The 21,115-nt window shown below is 43.9% G+C and overlaps 1 protein-coding gene across 1 annotated transcript; it reads left to right on the top strand.

The window, feature by feature from the left end:
- The first annotated feature begins 12,193 nt into the window (after nucleotides 1–12,193).
- On the top strand, nucleotides 12,194–20,857 carry LOC133141693 (glutamine synthetase-like). Its single transcript, XM_061262316.1, has 6 exons — nucleotides 12,194–12,362; nucleotides 12,549–12,707; nucleotides 14,210–14,356; nucleotides 16,161–16,288; nucleotides 16,853–17,052; nucleotides 20,557–20,857. Exons 1-6 carry the CDS (start codon nucleotides 12,194–12,196, stop codon nucleotides 20,855–20,857), a joined length of 1,104 nt encoding a protein of 367 aa, XP_061118300.1.
- Nucleotides 20,858–21,115: the final 258 nt, after the last annotated feature.

Genomic DNA, 21,115 nt, shown 5'->3' with positions numbered 1-21,115 from the left:
TAATACACTGTTATCGCTATGCATAGAGCAATGTAAAGAGTAGTCTTCCAGTACATGCAATTGTCACAATTGGATATTTTAGCCATTTCATTTAGTAACTAATAATTAAGACAGAGCAAAGTTTCCCAGTTCTTCAAATTCTCTGTCATCTGCTGCATCTGTGTGTCACGCTGGGGGGGACAGGGGAACCAATTGCAGACACTAGGATGTTGAAAAATGGCAGGTTTAATAGCAGGAGGATAAGGGGCAGACTGAGCGCAATCAAAAACAGGCAGAGTTAAAAAACTGGGAGGTCAATCCAAACAAGGTAGAGGTACAGATATCCTCAAAACAAGAGAAGAGTCCAGAGAAGCAGGCAGGGGTCATAAATGAGAATCCAGAAAACAAAAACTTACAGGACAGAATGCTACTAGGGCAAGGGCTCGGGAACAAGGAGGTTAGAACTGGGGTAAAGGAATGTAAGGGCTTGGGACTCGAAAAGCAGGATAAGACGAACTAGCAAGGTGCAATTGAAAAGGTTTTTCAGCAGTAGTACAAACATGTCATCTTGCTCTTTTTCTGAGATACGAAACTGACTCCAACTCAATGCATAAGATACTAGTTTGCCGTATAATGCTGAATTATATGCAGTGCATCATATTTAATGATTTGTATTGGATTAATTGATGAATTTCAAAGGTCAAGGCCAAGGTAATATCCCCAATATGATGCATTACAATTATTTTTTAACTGAACTATAGGACACAAAAGCTGGCCTTAACCATTTTGCTCACTTCATTTTAATTGATTGAACACTTGTTTTTTCTAATGTACATTCTCATGAAGAATTGTCACATGGAATGTGAATTAGTGTCTGTGTTATTAACATATTATGGCACGGCCATATATCCTTTTTCTGGCACATGAAACTCCTGGTACAACATAAGAAGAAATAGGTGGGATATATAGAAATCAGGGAGCCATAAACCCTCTCCTCCAACAGAATTTGGAAGAATTTAGTAAAATTTCTGCCCACTGGTACACATCATCTGATCATCTGCTGCCATACACATTGAAGTACCTCCTACATTAAATTGGGCATGTAAACATTATATAGCGCATTGATTTAATGTATCAGTGAAACTCATGTAAGTAGCCCATTGAGATGTATAAGTTATCATATATGTCCCTTCTACTTGCTTTAGTGCCAACAAAGGTTCGAAGAAACATCATCATGAGAATATCCTGTCCCAAATCACAAGGCATAATACAATTGGAATATATATAGTCAGTGAGCAGTTTATTAGGTATTTACTAAACTTATTTTTTAGACTTCTACTGTTACTACTATTGTAATGTGTGGTTACTTGCATTACTGTCAGCTTTGACCATTCCTTCTAGTCTGGCCATTCCCCTCTGACGTCTCTCATTAGCAAGGCATTTCTGTCTGCAGAACTGTTGCTCAATGGATTTGTTTCTGCGGGTTCTGCACCATTCTTTGCAAACTCTAGAGACTAGTGTGTGTGAAAATCCTAGGAGATTAGCAGTTCCTGAGATACTCAAACCACCCTGTATGCCATCAACAATCATTCCATAGTCATTCTGATGGTTGATGTGAACATTAACTGAAGCTCCTGACCCATATCTACATGATTGTATGCACTACACTGCTGCCACACAATTGTTTGATTAGATAATCGCATTAATATGTAGGTGTAATAAAGTAAAATAAAGTGCTTGGGGAGTCTACATTATAGCCTGTGCCCAAAAAAAAAAACATTTTATGTAAATAAGATTGAGGGAGAAACTGGTTAGACAGCCTGGCTGTCTACATTACTTTTAAGTTACTCTTGGCATATGCCACAGACCATCTGCAAACAGGTGAGTGAAATAAGAAAATTTTTCTAGGAATGGTAAGGTTAATGTCATTTAACTTAACGTGGCTACTTAAACAATAATACACTGTTATCGCTATGCATAGAGCAATGTAAAGAGTAGTCTTCCAGTACATGCAATTGTCACAATTGGATATTTTAGCCATTTCATTTAGTAACTAATAATTAAGACAGAGCAAAGTTTCCCAGTTCTTCAAATTCTCTGTCATCTGCTGCATCTGTGTGTCACGCTGGGGGGGACAGGGGAACCAATTGCAGACACTAGGATGTTGAAAAATGGCAGGTTTAATAGCAGGAGGATAAGGGGCAGACTGAGCGCAATCAAAAACAGGCAGAGTTAAAAAACTGGGAGGTCAATCCAAACAAGGTAGAGGTACAGATATCCTCAAAACAAGAGAAGAGTCCAGAGAAGCAGGCAGGGGTCATAAATGAGAATCCAGAAAACAAAAACTTACAGGACAGAATGCTACTAGGGCAAGGGCTCGGGAACAAGGAGGTTAGAACTGGGGTAAAGGAATGTAAGGGCTTGGGACTCGAAAAGCAGGATAAGACGAACTAGCAAGGTGCAATTGAAAAGGTTTTTCAGCAGTAGTACAAACATGTCATCTTGCTCTTTTTCTGAGATACGAAACTGACTCCAACTCAATGCATATGATACTAGTTTGCCGTATAATGCTGAATTATATGCAGTGCATCATATTTAATGATTTGTATTGGATTAATTGATGAATTTCAAAGGTCAAGGCCAAGGTAATATCCCCAATATGATGCATTACAATTATTTTTTAACTGAACTATAGGACACAAAAGCTGGCCTTAACCATTTTGCTCACTTCATTTTAATTGATTGAACACTTGTTTTTTCTAATGTACATTCTCATGAAGAATTGTCACATGGAATGTGAATTAGTGTCTGGGTTATTAACATATTATGGCACGGCCATATATCCTTTTTCTGGCACATGAAACTCCTGGTACAACATAAGAAGAAATAGGTGGGATATATAGAAATCAGGGAGCCATAAACCCTCTCCTCCAACAGAATTTGGAAGAATTTAGTAAAATTTCTGCCCACTGGTACACATCATCTGATCATCTGCTGCCATACACATTGAAGTACCTCCTACATTAAATTGGGCATGTAAACATTATATAGCGCATTGATTTAATGTATCAGTGAAACTCATGTAAGTAGCCCATTGAGATGTATAAGTTATCATATATGTCCCTTCTACTTGCTTTAGTGCCAACAAAGGTTCGAAGAAACATCATCATGAGAATATCCTGTCCCAAATCACAAGGCATAATACAATTGGAATATATATAGTCAGTGAGCAGTTTATTAGGTATTTACTAAACGTATTTTTTAGACTTCTACTGTTACTACTATTGTAATGTGTGGTTACTTGCATTACTGTCAGCTTTGACCATTCCTTCTAGTCTGGCCATTCCCCTCTGACGTCTCTCATTAGCAAGGCATTTCTGTCTGCAGAACTGTTGCTCAATGGATTTGTTTCTGCGGGTTCTGCACCATTCTTTGCAAACTCTAGAGACTAGTGTGTGTGAAAATCCTAGGAGATTAGCAGTTCCTGAGATACTCAAACCACCCTGTATGCCATCAACAATCATTCCATAGTCATTCTGATGGTTGATGTGAACATTAACTGAAGCTCCTGACCCATATCTACATGATTTTATGCACTACACTGCTGCCACACAATTGTTTGATTACATAATCGCATTAATATGTAGGTGTAATAAAGTAAAATAAAGTGCTTGGGGAGTCTACATTATAGCCTGTGCTCAAAAAAAAAAACATTTTATGTAAATAAGATTGAGGGAGAAACTGGTTAGACAGCCTGGCTGTCTACATTACTTTTAAGTTACTCTTGGCATATGCCACAGACCATCTGCAAACAGGTGAGTGAAATAAGATAATTTTTCTAGGAATGGTAAGGTTAATGTCATTTAACTTAACGTGGCTACTTAAACAATAATACACTGTTATCGCTATGCATAGAGCAATGTAAAGAGTAGTCTTCCAGTACATGCAATTGTCACAATTGGATATTTTAGCCATTTCATTTAGTAACTAATAATTAAGACAGAGCAAAGTTTCCCAGTTCTTCAAATTCTCTGTCATCTGCTGCATCTGTGTGTCACGCTGGGGGGGACAGGGGAACCAATTGCAGACACTAGGATGTTGAAAAATGGCAGGTTTAATAGCAGGAGGATAAGGGGCAGACTGAGCGCAATCAAAAACAGGCAGAGTTAAAAAACTGGGAGGTCAATCCAAACAAGGTAGAGGTACAGATATCCTCAAAACAAGAGAAGAGTCCAGAGAAGCAGGCAGGGGTCATAAATGAGAATCCAGAAAACAAAAACTTACAGGACAGAATGCTACTAGGGCAAGGGCTCGGGAACAAGGAGGTTAGAACTGGGGTAAAGGAATGTAAGGGCTTGGGACTCGAAAAGCAGGATAAGACGAACTAGCAAGGTGCAATTGAAAAGGTTTTTCAGCAGTAGTACAAACATGTCATCTTGCTCTTTTTCTGAGATACGAAACTGACTCCAACTCAATGCATAAGATACTAGTTTGCCGTATAATGCTGAATTATATGCAGTGCATCATATTTAATGATTTGTATTGGATTAATTGATGAATTTCAAAGGTCAAGGCCAAGGTAATATCCCCAATATGATGCATTACAATTATTTTTTAACTGAACTATAGGACACAAAAGCTGGCCTTAACCATTTTGCTCACTTCATTTTAATTGATTGAACACTTGTTTTTTCTAATGTACATTCTCATGAAGAATTGTCACATGGAATGTGAATTAGTGTCTGGGTTATTAACATATTATGGCACGGCCATATATCCTTTTTCTGGCACATGAAACTCCTGGTACAACATAAGAAGAAATAGGTGGGATATATAGAAATCAGGGAGCCATAAACCCTCTCCTCCAACAGAATTTGGAAGAATTTAGTAAAATTTCTGCCCACTGGTACACATCATCTGATCATCTGCTGCCATACACATTGAAGTACCTCCTACATTAAATTGGGCATGTAAACATTATATAGCGCATTGATTTAATGTATCAGTGAAACTCATGTAAGTAGCCCATTGAGATGTATAAGTTATCATATATGTCCCTTCTACTTGCTTTAGTGCCAACAAAGGTTCGAAGAAACATCATCATGAGAATATCCTGTCCCAAATCACAAGGCATAATACAATTGGAATATATATAGTCAGTGAGCAGTTTATTAGGTATTTACTAAACTTATTTTTTAGACTTCTACTGTTACTACTATTGTAATGTGTGGTTACTTGCATTACTGTCAGCTTTGACCATTCCTTCTAGTCTGGCCATTCCCCTCTGACGTCTCTCATTAGCAAGGCATTTCTGTCTGCAGAACTGTTGCTCAATGGATTTGTTTCTGCGGGTTCTGCACCATTCTTTGCAAACTCTAGAGACTAGTGTGTGTGAAAATCCTAGGAGATTAGCAGTTCCTGAGATACTCAAACCACCCTGTATGCCATCAACAATCATTCCATAGTCATTCTGATGGTTGATGTGAACATTAACTGAAGCTCCTGACCCATATCTACATGATTTTATGCACTACACTGCTGCCACACAATTGTTTGATTACATAATCGCATTAATATGTAGGTGTAATAAAGTAAAATAAAGTGCTTGGGGAGTCTATATTATAGCCTGTGCTCAAAAAAAAAAATGTTTTTTGTAAATAAGATTGAGGGAGAAACTGGTTAGGCCTGGCAACTGTCTACATTACTTTTATGTTACTCTTGGCATATGCCACCGACCATCTGCAAACAGAGGTGTGTGAAACAAGATCATTTTTCTAGAAAATGTAAGGTTAATGTCATTTAACTTAACGTGGCTACTTAAACAACAATACACTGTTATCGCTATACATAGAGCAATGTAACAAGTAGTCTTCCAGTACATGCAATTGTCACAATTGGATATTTTAGCCATTTCATTTAGTAACTAATAATTAATTAATTAATTAATTAATCATAATTAATCATAATTAAGAGCAAAGAGCAAAGTTTCCCAGTTCTTCAAATTCTCTGTCATCTGCTGCATCTGTGTGTCATGCCAGGGGGGACAGGGGAACCAATTGCAGACACTGGGATGTTGAAAAATGGCAGGTTTAATAGCAGGAGGATAAGGGGCAGACTGAGCGCAATCAAAAACAGGCAGAGTTAAAAAACTGGGAGGTCAATCCAAACAAGGCAGAGGTACAGATATCCTCAAAACAAGAGAAGAGTCCAGAGAAGCAGGCAGGGGTCATAAATGAGAATCCAGAAAACAAAAACTTACAGGACAGAATGCTACTAGGGCAAGGGCTCGGGAACAAGGAGGCTAGAACTGGGGTAAAGGAATGTAAGGGCTTGGGACTCGAAAAGCAGGATAAGACGAACTAGAAAGGTGCAACTGAAAAGGACAGGTATAAATACACAGGGAAATGAGACAAACTAGGCAGGGCATGGGAGTGAGGGGGGTCTAACAAATAAACATCAGGTGAGAAACATGAAAGGGCAACAATACAATAATGAGGGGGAAACAAAAACGCAGTTGGATTCACAAAGACACACATTTAATACAAACGGCTCCGGACTAGGGAGCAGACAATTGCACAGAGTTAAGGAACGTAGTGATAGGAGAGAGCAGGTGCAAACATTTCACTGAATCAAAGCAAGCAATTTAGGGATAGAACAGGGAGGCGGAGTTATCGAGCAGTATTGAAGTAGAGGTAAAGTTAGTCTGTTAGTTATGTGATTAAATTACAAATACCCAAAACGAGTAAATGTTACCCAGGTTTCGACGACGTGGTAGGCTACGTCCCTTGTTCTTGTTAATCCCATTGGTGATCTATCTTGACAGAAACCACTTACATCCATCCATCCATCCATCCATTATCAGTTGCTTATCCGGAGTCGGGTCACGGTGGCAGTAAGCTAAGCTGGGTATTCCAGGCGTCCCCAGCAACGTATTCCAGCTCCTCCTGGGGGATCCCGAGGCGTTCTCATGAACGGTCACGGTCTAATGAAGCCAGCAGAACCACGTCATCCGCAAAAAGCAGAGACGCAATTCTGAGGTCACCAAACTGGACACTCTCCTCACCTGGGCTGCGCCTTGAGATCCTGTCCATGAATATCACAAACAGGACTGGTGACAAGGGGAAACCTTGGCGAAGTCCAACACCCACTGGAAACGTGCTTGACTTTGTGCCGAAGATGCGGACACAGCTCTCACTTTGGTTATACAGGGACCAGATGGCTCGTAACAACGGCCCCGGTACCCCATACTCCCGCAGTACCCCCCACAGGGTTCCCCAGGAGACACAGTCGAAAGCCTTCTCCAAGTCCACAAAGCACATGTAGACTGGATGGGCAAACTCCCATGACCCCGTGAGCAACCCCGCCAAGGTAAAGAGCTGGTCCACTGTGCCACATTGCTCCTCCTGAATCCGAGGTTCGACCATCGGTCGGAGCCTCCTTTCCAGCACCCTAGAGTAAGCTTTCCCGGGGAGGCTGAGGAGTCTGATACCCCAATAATTGGAGCACACCCTCCGGTCCCCCTTCTTGAAAATGGGGACCACCACCCGGGTCTGCCACTCTGCAGGTACTGTCCCTGACCTCCACGCGACACTGAAGAGGCGTGTCAGCCAAGACAGCCCAACAATGTCCAGAGCCTTCAGCATCTCAGGGTGAATCTCATCCACACCCGGCGACTCGCCGCTGAGGAGCTTTTTGACTACATCAGCAACTTCCGCCAGGGATATAGGTGCAGACTACCCCGAGTCTTCAGGCTCTGCCTCTTCCACAGAGGACGTGTTGTTCGGGTTCAGGAGCTCCTCAAAGTGCTCTTTCCACCGCCTGACAACATCCCCAGTCCGGGTCAGCAGTTCTCCTTCCCTGCTGAAAACAGCCTGAGACAAGCCCTGCTTTCCCTTTCTGGGTCGTCGGATGGTTTGCCAGAACTTGCTCGAGGCCAACCGAAAGTCCTGCTCCATAGCCTCCCCGAACTCCTCCCATACCCAGGTTTTTGCTTCAGCGACTGCCGAAGCCGCGGCCCTGGCCCTTCTGGCCACCTGGTACCTGTCTGCTGCTTCAGGGGACCCCCAGGCCAGCCAAGCCCGAAAGGCCTCCTTCTTCAGTTTGACAGCGTCCCTCACCACTGGTGTCCACCAGCGGGTTCTTGGGTTGCCGCCCCGACAGGCACCGATGACCTTCTGGCCACAGCTCCTGCTTGCCGCCTCTGCAATGGAGGCTTTGAACATGGCCCACTCTGACTCCATGTCCCCAGCCTCTCCCGGGATGTGTGAGAAGTTCCTCCGGAGGTGGGAGTTGAAGACCTCACGGACGGGGGCCTCCGCCAGACATTCCCAGTTCACCCTCGCTACACATTTGGGTTTACCGGGTCTGTCCGGCAGCCTCCCCAGCCACTTGATCCAACTCACCACCAGGTGGTGATCAGTTGACAGCTCTGCTCCTCTCTTCACCCGAGTGTCCAAGACATACGGCCGCAGATCTGATGATACGACCACAAAGTCGATCATCGATCTTTGGCCTAAGGTGCTCTGGTACCATGTACACTTATGAGCTACCCTATGCTCGAACATGGTGTTTGTTATTGACAATCCATGACCAGCACAGAAGTCCAATAACAAAACACCACTCGGGTTAAGATCGGGCAGGCCATTCCTCCCAATCACCCCCTTCCAGGTTTCTTCGTCATTGCCCACGTGAGCGTTGAAGTCGCCCAGCAGAACTATGGAGTCTCCAGGTGGCACCCTTTCCAGGATGCCGCCCAGTGACTCCAAGAATGCCGGATACTCTGAACTGCTGTTTGGTGCATAAGCACAAACAACAGTCAGAGCTTTCCCCCCAGCAACACGTAGTTGCAGAGAGGCGACCTTCTCGTTCCCTGGGTGGAACTCCAACACAGTGGCGCTCAGCCGGTGGCTTGTGAGTATCCCCACACCCACCCAGCACCTCTCACCCTGAGCAACTCCAGAAAAGAACAGAGTCCAGCCCCTCTCCAGGAGTTTGGTTCCGGAACCAATGCTGTGTGTGGAGGTGAGCCCAACTATATCTAGTTGGTACCGCTCCGCCTCACGCACTAGCTCCGGTTCTTTCCCCACCAAAGAGGTTACGTTCCACGTCCCCACAACTAGTCTGTGACGCTGAGGATCAGCACGCCCGGATCCCTGCCTTTGCCTGCTGCCCGTTGGGCAAAGCACCTGACTCCGATGCCGACCCCTGCAGGTGGTGAGCCCACAGGGCGGCGGCCCCACGTGACCAATTCGGGCTGTGCCCTGCCGGGCCCCATGGGATAAGGCCCGGCCACCAGACGCTCGCCTACGAGCTCCCCTCCCGGGTCTGGCTCCAGAAGGGGGCCCCGGTTTCCCTTTTCCGGGCGAGGTAACTGGGTTCTCGTGTGGCCGTATCATGGAGTCTTTGAATCGCTCTTAGTCTGGCCCCTCCCCCGGGACCAATTTGCCTTGGGAGACCCTACTGGGGGCTAGCTAGTGCCCCCGACAACATAGCTCCCAGGATCACTGGGACACACAAACCCCTCCACCACGTTAAGGTGGCGATTCCTTGGAGAGCCCACTTACAGTAATGTGTATATGTACACTTAGTGAGCACTTTATTAGGCATTTATTGGACTCGTTTTTTTAGACTTGGTCTTCTGTTGCTGTAGCCTATCCACTTAAGAGGTTTGACATGTTGTGTGTTCAGTGTGTATACCACTGTTGTAATGTGTGGATATTTGTGTTATTGTTATGTTATTCCTGTCAGCGTTGACCAGTCTGGCCCATCTCCTCTGACCTCTCTCATTAACAAGGCATTTCTGCCCACAGAACCGCTTCTCACTGGATGTATTTTGGTTTACGCACCATTCTTTGCAAACTCTAGAGACTGTTGTGCGTGACAATCCCAGGAGATCAGCAGTTTCTGAGATATTTAAACCACCCTGTCTGGCACCAGCAATCATTCCAAAGTCCCTTAGATCACATTTCTTCCCCATTCTGACATTTGGTCTGAAATAGCTGAACCTCTTGATCACAAATGGATGCTTTTATGGATTTAGTTGCTGCCACATCATTGGCTGATTAAAGGTTTGCATTAACAAGCTGGTCTACCTAACAGTGTTCACTGAGTGTATATAACTCAATATGTACAGTGTAGGTTTTTATTATTAAGGGAGAAAAAAAAATCCAAACCTACATGGCCCTGTGTGAAAAAGTGATTGCCCCTAAACCTAATAACTGGTTGGGCCACCCTTAGCAGCAACAACTGCAATCAAGCGTTTGCGATAACTTGCAATGAGTCTCTTACAGTGCTGTGGAGGAATTTTGGCCCACTCATCTTTGCAGAATTGTTGTAATTCAGCCACATTGGAGGGTTTTCGAGCAAGAACCGCCTTTTTAAGGTCATGCCACAGCATCTCAATAGGATTCAGGTCAGGACTTTGACTAGGACAATCCAAAGTCTTCATTTTGTCACGAACAGATGGCCGGACATTCTCCTTCGGGATTTTTTGGTAGACAGCAGAATTCATGGTTCCATTTATCACAGCAAGTCTTCCAGGTCCTGAAGCAGCAAAACAGCCCCAGACCATACCACCACAATATTTTACTGTTGGAATGATGTTCTTTTTCTGAAATGCGGTGTTATTTTACGCCAGATGTAATGGGACACACACCTTCCAAAAAGTTCAACTTTTGTCTCGTCAGACCACAGAGTATTTTCCCAAAAGTCTTGGGGATCATCACGATGTTTTCTGGCAAAATTGAGACGAGCCTTAATGTTCTTTTTGCTCAGCAGTGGTTTTCGTCTTGGAACTCTGCCATGCAGGCGATTTTTGCCCAGCCTCTTTCTTATGGTGGAGTCATGAACACTGACCTTAACTGAGGCAAGTGAAGCCTGCAGTTCTTTGGATGTTGTTGTGGGGTCTTTTGTGACCTCTTGGATGAGTCGTCGCTGCGCTCTTGGGGTAATTTTGGTCGGCCGGCCACTCTTGGGAAGGTTCACCACTGTTCCATGTTTTCGCCATTTGTGGATAATGGCTCTCACTGTGGTTCTCTGGAGTCCCAAAGCTTTAGAAATGGATTTATAACCTTTTCCAGACTGATAGATCTCAATTAGTTTCTTTCTCATTTGTTCCTGAATTTCTTTAGATCTCGGCATGATGTCTAGCTTTTGAGGATCATTTGGTCTACTTCACTTTGTCAGACAGGTCCTATTTAAGTGATTTCTTGATTGAGAACAGGTATGGCAGTAATCAGGCCTGGGTGTGGCTAGAGAAATTGAACTCAGGTTTGATAAACCACAGTTAAGTTATGTTTTAACAGGGGGGCAATCACTTTTTCACACAGGGCCATGTAGGTTTGAATTTTTTTCTCCCTTAATAATAAAAACCTTCATTTTGTGTTTACTTGTGTTGTCTTTGTGTCACGGCCGGGTATAGAACCCCGGTCTCTGACGTGCTAGTCAGATGCCAATCCCCTAGACCACCAAGCACTGAAGATGACCCAATTGCGGAGTACTGCAGGTATAGTCCAAATATTTATTTAAAGTTCCAAAAGCACAGAAGATTTAGGAAACAAAAACAAAACAGAGGATTTTCCAAAATTCCATAAGGTCAAAAAACAACAAAGAACTTCCAAAAAGGGTGAACTAAAAAACTCCAAAAGGAAGCCAAAAACACAAAGGGCAATCCAGTCTCGTAGTGTATAAACACTCCAGGGTCAAACACAGAATATCCAAACAAGGTATAGGTAGACAGAATCAGACAGGGTTACTCACAGAGGGTTAAGGTAAAGACTCAACAAAGACTACGTGAAAAGGACCGGGCTATATACAGGAGACAATGGGCAACACTAATCACAAGACTAACAACAGGTGCATACAACAAGACAATTAAGCAGTGAGACAAAACACAATTTAGTGACACCTAGTGGCTAGCAACACAAAGTACAACACTGTGACACTTTGACTAATATTTAAATTTGTTTGATGATCTGAAACATTTAAGTGTGACAAACATGCAAAAAAATACACCACTGTATATATTTGTATATATATATATATTTAAACATGCTCAATCACTGTTGATTTTAGAATCAGACTTCAATGAATACTCTACTATTTGTTGAATACTGCATGATTTATGCAGTGTAGATGCAGTGTCGTCCATGTACTGCTGTGTCCCACTGATACAATTTGGACAGATACATTCTGACTGGTCTCCTCTCCCTCAGTCATGTCCTCAGTGTCACTCAGCTCTCAGCTGAACAAGGTTCAGCTGCAGCACTACCTCGCCCTGCCCCAGGGTGGCCTGTGTCAGGTGACCTACGTCTGGATTGATTACACCAAAGAACGTCTGCGCTGCAAGAATCGAACACTGGATTGTGAGCCCAGCAGCATTGAGGGTAATGGGTTCTCATGCGCACGTGATCATGTGTATACACGTACGCAGACACGTCGCTCCCATTATTTGTACTTTTTAATTGTTATTTTACCATCCTTTTACCCTCAATTGAATTTTTACTCATTAAAAGCCATAATAATAATGATGAATAATTACAATAATATTTACTTTGCCCTCTCTTTGGCAGATATCCCAGAGTGGAATGTTGGCTCCCCCACATACCAACCAGAGGGCTATCTAGGTGACATGTACCTGATCCCTGTGCGGATGTTCCGGGACCCCTTCACCCATGACCCCAACAAGCTGGTCCTCTGTGAGGTGCTCAACTGCTACCGTGAGCCTGCAGGTACAGTCCTCCCCATGTCTGCAGTCGCTGTTCTTTTTTTTTTAATATACATTTATTTCAGATTTTTCCATTTTTCTCCCAATTTGGTAGCCAATTGTACCCTATCTAATCCAATTAGTGTTAGCTGGGGGATACACCGCCCACACCCTGTCCCTCGGCTGCCCGAAGGGATCCGAGAACAACACGCCTTCTTCAAGCCATCTCGTCTTGTCTTAAAAGGGCGGCCTGTAGCATAGTTAAGGTACATGACTGGGACCCGCAAGGTCAGCGGTTCGATTCCCGGTGTAGCCACAATAAGATCTGCACAGCCGCTGGGCCCTTGAGCAAGGCCCTTAACCCTGCATTGCTCCAGGAGAGGATTGTCTCCTGCCTAGTCTAATCAACTGTACGTTGCTCTGGATAAGAGCGTCTGCCAAATGCCAATAATGTAAATGTAATGTCTCATGCTCGTGACTGTGATTCTGAGGCGCCCGGGGTGCATGGCGATCTGTTAACCCTACCAAGTCCCTCCCTCTGGGGCAGCGAGCCAATTATGATGCTCCACGAGAGCTGGCCAAACTTGGCTTTTGGCAGGACCAGGAATCGAACCCTGGTCCTCGTGCAACTGCAACAAACTGCAACCGCAAGTCCGTTGCATCTTAGTCTTTGGGCTCCCGCTTACAGTCGCTGTTCATTCTGTTTGCGATTGAGCTCAGTACTGCAGCAACCCCCTCTCATCAGTAAAAGAGAGCGTACACAAACACACGCTCTGCCCAGAAACGCTCACTCACTCACTGTCCAACAGGTAGTGCTGAAGTATATGCCCCCTGCTCTGAGACAACAAAAGTGCCCGTTGGGTGTACTGATTAGATCACCTTGTGATCAGAATCTCTAGCCTTCACCGCTCCATTCCACCCTACAGCACATTTAGAATTTGCCACATACCCCTCTATCTGTACAATGTGTTTATAGTTCCTAACACAAACACAAATATAGCATTAGGTCACCTCACAATATTCAAAGTAGCACTGGCCCGAAGTAAGCCAGAACAGGTGCAGATCTGGCCCAGAGTCACTTGCTACCTGATCTGCTGTTTATTGCTGTTGTAACCAGGAGGGAGGCCCCCTCTCCTCTTGCATTGGGTTTTACACCTGACCTACCCTTTAGGCTCTGGACAACACAACACAGGCATAAGGTCAGGTAAGGGTTTCTGGATAATTTAACTGCTTCCTCAACAGTTCCTGCTCCCTTGGATCCCTGGGTTCTGGGTCTCACGAAAGGCACGATCGCCACTGGGTGTCAGCAAGAACACAACTCTTTCCAATCGCTTATTTTTTACCTCCTTCCTTGCATCCTTTCCTTGCTCCAAGCGATTGGAAAGAGCTGTGCTCTTGCTGACACCCCGTGGCAATCATGCCTGTCGTGAGACCCTGAACCCAGGGATCCAAGGGAGCAGGGCTGGGGAAGCAGTTAAATTATCCAGAAACCCTTACCTGACCTTATGCCTGTGTTGTGTTGTCCAGAGCAAAACACACGATTCACCTGCAATAAAGTGATGGAGGCAGCACAGCATTTTCAGCATTGGTTTGGGATGGAGCAAGAGTACGTCCTGCAAGGCATGGATGGACACCCCTACAGCTGGCCCCAGGGGGGGTTCCCAGGACCACAGGGTGAGTAGTCCTGAAATCCTCACAGTTCATTTCATGTTATTATATGAATTTGAATAATAATAATAACGATAATAAATAATTATTATTATATGAAGAAGCTTTATGTTTAACCCCTAAGAACTTAATGGAACATAAAATGACAGTGGCACATGCTGACTAGACTAGCTAGACACAAGGATATGCAGTTAGTCCTGTTTTCAGGTGTGTTTTATTTGCCAAGAGGGAGAGAGAGCTTGCTTATTAAACAAACAAATAAATGCAAATCCTTCCCTTTCACCTACATGGGATCTGGTTGAGACGGGTGCGTGGGAGTTGGACCCAAAATGCACGACTCAGAAACAATGGTTAGATAAAGTCCCGTCAGGGCTTTATTCGGGACGAATCCCAGGGGTGTAGTCAAAACAAGCAATGTCAATACACGTAGATCCAGCCAAACAAACACAAAACAAACAAAAAGCACGGTGCCGAGGGAAGAGGCAAACTCGTAGTCGGTAGACGTGCAGGAAGGTCCGGTAGCAGGAGAGCTGTCAGCGGGGCAGAAGTACAGGCGGACGGCAGGCAGGGTCGTAGTCGAGGGCGCTGCGGAAGTCGAAACCATGAAACAATCAGCGAGGCAAAGGTACAAAAACGGTAGGCGAAGACGTGGTCAAAAAACAAACGATGGTCAACGAAACAGAAATCAAGAAACGATGGTCGGTAAAACAGGCTTGGATCTTAACGTGAATCAACCAGTAATAATGCTCAAGAGTTGCGTAGTAAACTAGAGGCAGACAATTTTGCATTGAACAGTAGCGCGACTGGGATATAAATGCAGGTGTAGACAGGTGTAGACAATTAGTTAGAGCGTAGCAGGGAAATGGAAAACAGGTGCGATGGATGACAAGTTTAACAAGGTAATTAGTAATCGTTAGTAATAAACCTATCCTGCCCTAGCATTAGTAAATTAGTAAATGACATGCACGAGAAACGTAAGGTAACATGAACACATGATTCGTTTGTTAGTTTCTACCCAATCCTGATCTAGCGTTAGTAGTTTTAGTAAATAGACAAATGGAAACAATTAGGGAGTGAATGACAGAAAGAGAGAGAGAAAAGGCGGAACGCAAGGTTTGCGGAAAGACATGTAAAAGTGTATGTTGAAAACAGTAACCAGTCTCCGTAACAATAAACATAAATCAAAACATAACACAAAACGAAACTAAGACGATAACCACTCAACATAACAAGGTAATATAATCGTAACAAAACATAACTAGACATGACGAGAAAATAAATCGTAACAAGAAATAAACTAAACAACATGACGAACCTAGACTAACATAATACATGACAATACAAGACTAAGACAAAATGAATAAACATAAAACATGGCGAGACAGACCTGAAACGTGACACTGGTAAAATAAACAAATAAATAGCTTTTCAGCCAGGTTTCTTGCACTTTTGCCTGTCTTGGGGTGTGTCTTAATACTATCCTCTTTTCCTTCACTCACCTCCTCTGATTTGTAAGTATAGGGGGAGGAGATGAGTGGAAGAAAGGAGGATGCATTTTTCAATTAGATTAGATAATGCAAACCAATTGTGCCAACATATTTAAGCAGTAGAAGCGGCCCTAGACTGCAGCGATTCCTGCCACAGACAGGCAATCAGATAGGTGTAAGAAGTGTATGACTGCTGCCATTAAATCAGGGTCAGTTTGGGGTCAATTCCTTTTTTGTTTCAGTGAGTGCATAAAATGAATTGAAATTCGATACATTAATTAAGCAGCATTATAGTCATATGACTCACTAGTTGGCTCTCATAGGCCCATACTTCTGCGGAGTGGGCGCGGACAGGGCGTTCGGCCGAGACATCGCGATGAGTCACTACAAGGCCTGCATGTACGCTGGAGTGAAGATCTACGGAACCAACGGAGAATCCATGCCCTCTCAGGTATACAATGTGGAAAACTCGAACGATTCTAACCCTCTTTCCAACCTTGGCATCAAAGTGTTTCAACTGGTGATGTATCTGAGGCTTGTCACAAGTGTTAAAAACTCACGTTTTTATGAGAATGCAAGTGAATAAGTGTGTGTAGCATTCACCACTCGTAGATCAAGAGGTCCAGAGGTCTTCCCAAATGTTGGCACTCCTGGCAAATATAATAATTAAGCAATGAAACTGTAAAATGGAGAACTGATCTGGTGAATGGTGGAGACTACTGTGATCATATTGCATAATTGCCAATTTGCTGCATGATTCACTTTGATCAAATCGTATTGTACAAGTATGCCTTACAGTTACATATTGACACTCATTCAGTGCAGCTTACAGTTACAGTCATCAGTCTCACAGTCAAATGCCACTGGTATGTGGCATTATTGGTAGCAAATCTGGCAGATGACATACCTGCCATCTCAATATCCTGTATTGATATCAGTCTCTATACCTCCCACTCGCTTTTTCTTTTGCTCCCTCCTTTATTGCTTGTCTTCTTCCAATCCTTGTTCCTGGCAGTGGGAGTTCCAGGTGGGCACGTGTGAAGGTATAGAGATGCCGGACCACTTGTGGATGGCTCGCTTCCTGCTGCACCGCGTGTGTGAAGACTTTGGGGTGATCGCAAACCTGGACCCCAAACCCGTGCAGGGAGACTGGAGCGGGTCTGGTTGCCATATCAACTTCAGTACAGAGGCCATGAGAGAAGAGGGAGGGATGAAGTGAGTGTACAACTCTGCTACTTGTGGAGAAATGTACACACACACAAACTACACCACACATAGAGAAATACAGACATGCACAAAACTGTATTACACATGGAGAATATGTAATGCACTACACACATTTATATACAGATGGTGACACACTTAATTTTTTAGACTTATTGGTCTTCTGCTGGGCGGCACGGATGGTGCAGTGGGTAGCAGTGTCTCCTCACAACAAGGAGGTCCTGGGTTCGAATCCCCGTCGGCCGGGGCCTCTCTGTGTGGAGTTTGCATGTTCTCCCCGTGTCTGCGTGGGTTTCCTCCGGATACTCCGGTTTCCTCCCACAGTCCAAAGACATGCAGGTTAGGCTGATTGGAGAGTCTAAATTGCCCATAGGTATGAGTGTATGAGTGTATGAGTGTATGAGTGAATGGTGTGTGTACCCTGCGATGGACTGGCGACCTGTCCAGGGTTTATTCCTGCCTTTCGCCCAATGCATGCTGGGATAGGCTCCAGCACCCCTGCGACCCTGTTCAGGATAAGCGGGTTAAGATAATGGATGGATGGATGGATGGTCTTCTGCTGTGGTAGCCTGTCCACTTTGAGGTTTGACGTGTTGTATGTTCGGAGATGCTCTTCTGCATACCATTGTTGAAGTGTGTGGTTATTTGCTTTACTGTCACCTTCCTGTGAGCTTTCCTGTGGCCATTATCCTCAGACCTCAATCATTAACATGGCATTTTTTTCCTGCAGAACGACTGTTCATGGGATGTTTTTTTCATTAAATTTTTCATTTGCAAACTCTAGAGACTGTTGCGCATGAAAATCCCCAGAGATCAGCAGTTTTTGAGATACTCAAACCACCCTGTCTGGCACCAACAATCATTCCACAGTCAGTCACTTCGATCACATTTATTCCCCATTCTGATGGTTCATGTGAACATTAACTGAACTCCTCACCTGTATCTGCATGATTTTATGTACTGCATAGCTGCTACACAATTGGCTGATTAGATAATCATATGACAATGTAGGGAAGTGTATATTGTATATTCACTCAGTGAGCACATTATTAGGTATTCACTAGACTTATTTTTTAGAGGTATTTGTCTTCTGCTGCTGTAGCCTGTAAGGGAGGTGAAGTGAAGTGTAAGGTTTCCAAATCCAGCAATTTTAACACCCAACACCCTTGTTTAACGTTTGGCACTCTGAATACCAACACAAGCGCATCAACTATTAAAACCCTGCAGTTAACCAACATGCCAAATAAATTCAATTAAATGTACAGTACTGTGCAAAAGCTTAGGCAGGTGTGAAAAAATGCTGTCAAGTAATTCCACCCAGCTCCTAGTCCAGGCGCTCGTCATTTCCTGCCTGGATTACTGCAACTCACTCCTAGCCGGTCTCCCAGCTTGTGCCATCAAGCAAATGAAGTTGGGGATTTGGTCAGAATTAATGGTCTCCTCAATGCTGAGAAGTACAGGCAGATAAGTATCCATCATGCAATACCATCAGGGAGGCATCTGATTGGCCCCAAATTTATTCTGCAGCAAGACAAAACCCCAAACATACAGCCAATATCATTAAAATGGCAGGCATTTTATACAGTGCCTTTATCCAAAGCACTGTACAATTGATGCTTCTCCGTTCACCCATTCATACACACCGACAGCGATTGGCTGCCATGCAAGGCCCCGACCAGCTAATCAGGAGCATTTGGGGGTTAGGTGTCTTGCTCAGGGACACTTCGACACCGCCCGGGCGGGGGATCAAACCGGCAACCCTCCAACTGCCAGACGACTGCTCTTACTGCCTGAGCCATGTCACCCCTATCTTCTGTGTAAAGAAAAACTGTGTGCAAGTATACGTAGAAGAATTGATGCTGTTTTGAAGGCAAAGGGTGGTCACACCAAATATTGATGTGATTTAGGTTTTTCTTCTGTTCATTCACTTCTTCTGTTCATGCATTTTGTTAATTGATCAAAATAAATTATTAACATTTCTATTTTTGAAAGCAGTCTTATTTTACAGCATTTTTCACACCTGCCTAAAACTTTTGCACAGTACTGTATTAATTAGGCTATTGTCAAAGATATCAATTATGAATTAATTCACCAAATTCTTTGATCGGCAGAGCAACCTGTTGGATCAAACTTTATCAAAACAACACAGATCCATGTCAAATCTATAGACGGGTTCAACTACCTTAAACAAGAAGTAACAGTCAAAGACAAATACCAGTCAAAAAAGAAAACAATGAAAGAAAGTGCCAAAGCATCTCTAGCATCTCCCAAAACAGTTCCATGAAACTGAAATTAAAGTTCCAAAGACCAGAAGGCAGATGAATCTTCCTGAAATCATTGATGGAACAATTAGAAAATTGCCAGAGCAGCTATAAGGCAGAATCCAAGAATCAGCAGCACCAACTCCCCAAATTGCACTATCTTGACTCCCTGTAAGTGTCGGTGTGAATTAGCCATCTAGGACATAGAAGGCCTGCATTTTATGTGCTTAATGGGGGGCGAACCTTGCCCTCATAGCGGCACAGCTGGAAGCTGGAAACTAGGAGAAGCAGAACTGACTTAGCAGAACTGGCAATCTACTTACTACCGTTATGATGCTAGAAGCAGGACTGAGCAGTATGATATTGCCATCAAAAGATGAATGATTTTAGTCTCTTTCAAAGTAGACATGAACATGAACATTCTGTACTCAAGCTCAGTTATTGAATACCTTCTGTATGAGCTTCCTTCTGCTTCTAACAACACGGGTGATACTTGTAGACAAATAAATGCGAAATACAGTCAGTTGCAACTTGCACCTTCAAGAAACATGTGTTCCATGTTACAAAACTAAATTGCACAGCGTTGGAATTGCTTCTAAAAATGCAGATTTCTACTGTCAGGATTCAACAACCATTATGTGCGTATCAACTTTGACATCTTTGACTTTCAAAGGCAATATATAGACTAGGTATCCGACTAGCCTATCCACTTTGAGGTTTGACGCATAGTGTGTTCAGAGATGCTCTTCTGCATACCACTATTGTAATGTGTAGTTATTTGTGTCACTGTCATCTTTCTGTCAGCTTTGACCAGTCTGGCCACAGGACTGCTGCTCACTGGATGTTTTTTGTTTTAAACACCATTCTCAAATTCTAGAGACTGCTGTGTGTGACTGAGATATGCAAGCCACCCAGTTTGACACCAACAATCATTCCATGGTCAAAGTCACTTTTACATTTCTTAAACATTCTGATATTTGGTCAGAAAACAACTGAACCCTTTTCTCAATATCTGCATGCTTTTATGCATTTAGTTGCTGCCACATGATTTGCTGGTTAGATATTTGCATTATCAAGCTGGTGTACATGTCTACCAAGTGCTTGTATGGATAAATATACACACAGCAAATGAAATGATTCTTTACAGTGACAGCATATTTTTACTTGACATATGTTGACTTAAACCTAATAATTAAGGCTTGATCCGGCCCTCCACTCCTCCTCCTTCCATCAGACACATAGAAGACGCCATTGAGAAGCTGAGAAAGCGCCACGCCCACCACATCCGCTGCTATGACATGCACGGTGGTGAGGACAACAAGCGCAGGCTGACAGGCGTCTTCAGTACCACCAGCATCGACCAATTCTCCGTGGGCACCGCAAATCGAGCGACCAGCATCCGTATCCCACGTCGCGTGGGCAAAGATGGCCGGGGTTATTTTGAGGACCGCCGCCCAGCTGCCAACTGCGACCCCTACATGGTGACAGAGGCCATCGTCCGTACCTGTCTGCTGGGGGAGACTGACAGTGACTGAGGCTCTGTGGGGGTGGGGGGACTGTGGCCACTGACAGTGCCACAGATTCTTTAGACTCACCGATTATATTATAGGAGGCACTATAAGGCTGTTTGTTTTGGTGTTGCGTTGCTGGTGGCCATTAGCTGGGCATATATGTTATTCTGGCTACATCTGGGGCCTCATTTATAAAACTGTGCATAGGATTCACGTCAAAAGGTTGCGTAAGCATGAAACCCAGGACGTGCGTACGCATAATTTATGAAACAGTGCATACGC

The sequence above is a fragment of the Conger conger genome, chromosome 12 (genome assembly GCF_963514075.1).
Source record: "Conger conger chromosome 12, fConCon1.1, whole genome shotgun sequence".
Classification (NCBI taxonomy): domain Eukaryota; kingdom Metazoa; phylum Chordata; class Actinopteri; order Anguilliformes; family Congridae; genus Conger; species Conger conger.
Note: the sequence above shows the minus strand (reverse complement) of the source record. Positions and strands in the feature narration are given on the sequence as shown.

Coding starts and splice junctions, on each gene's coding strand:
- LOC133141693 (XM_061262316.1), top strand. CDS start 12,194: ATGTCCTCAGTGTCACTCAGCTCTCAGCTGAACAAGGTTCAGCTGCAG. Junction 12,708..14,209: donor CTGCTACCGTGAGCCTGCAG/GTACAGTCCTCC, acceptor TGTGTTGTCCAG/AGCAAAACACACGATTCACC. Junction 16,289..16,852: donor GAGAATCCATGCCCTCTCAG/GTATACAATGTG, acceptor TGTTCCTGGCAG/TGGGAGTTCCAGGTGGGCAC.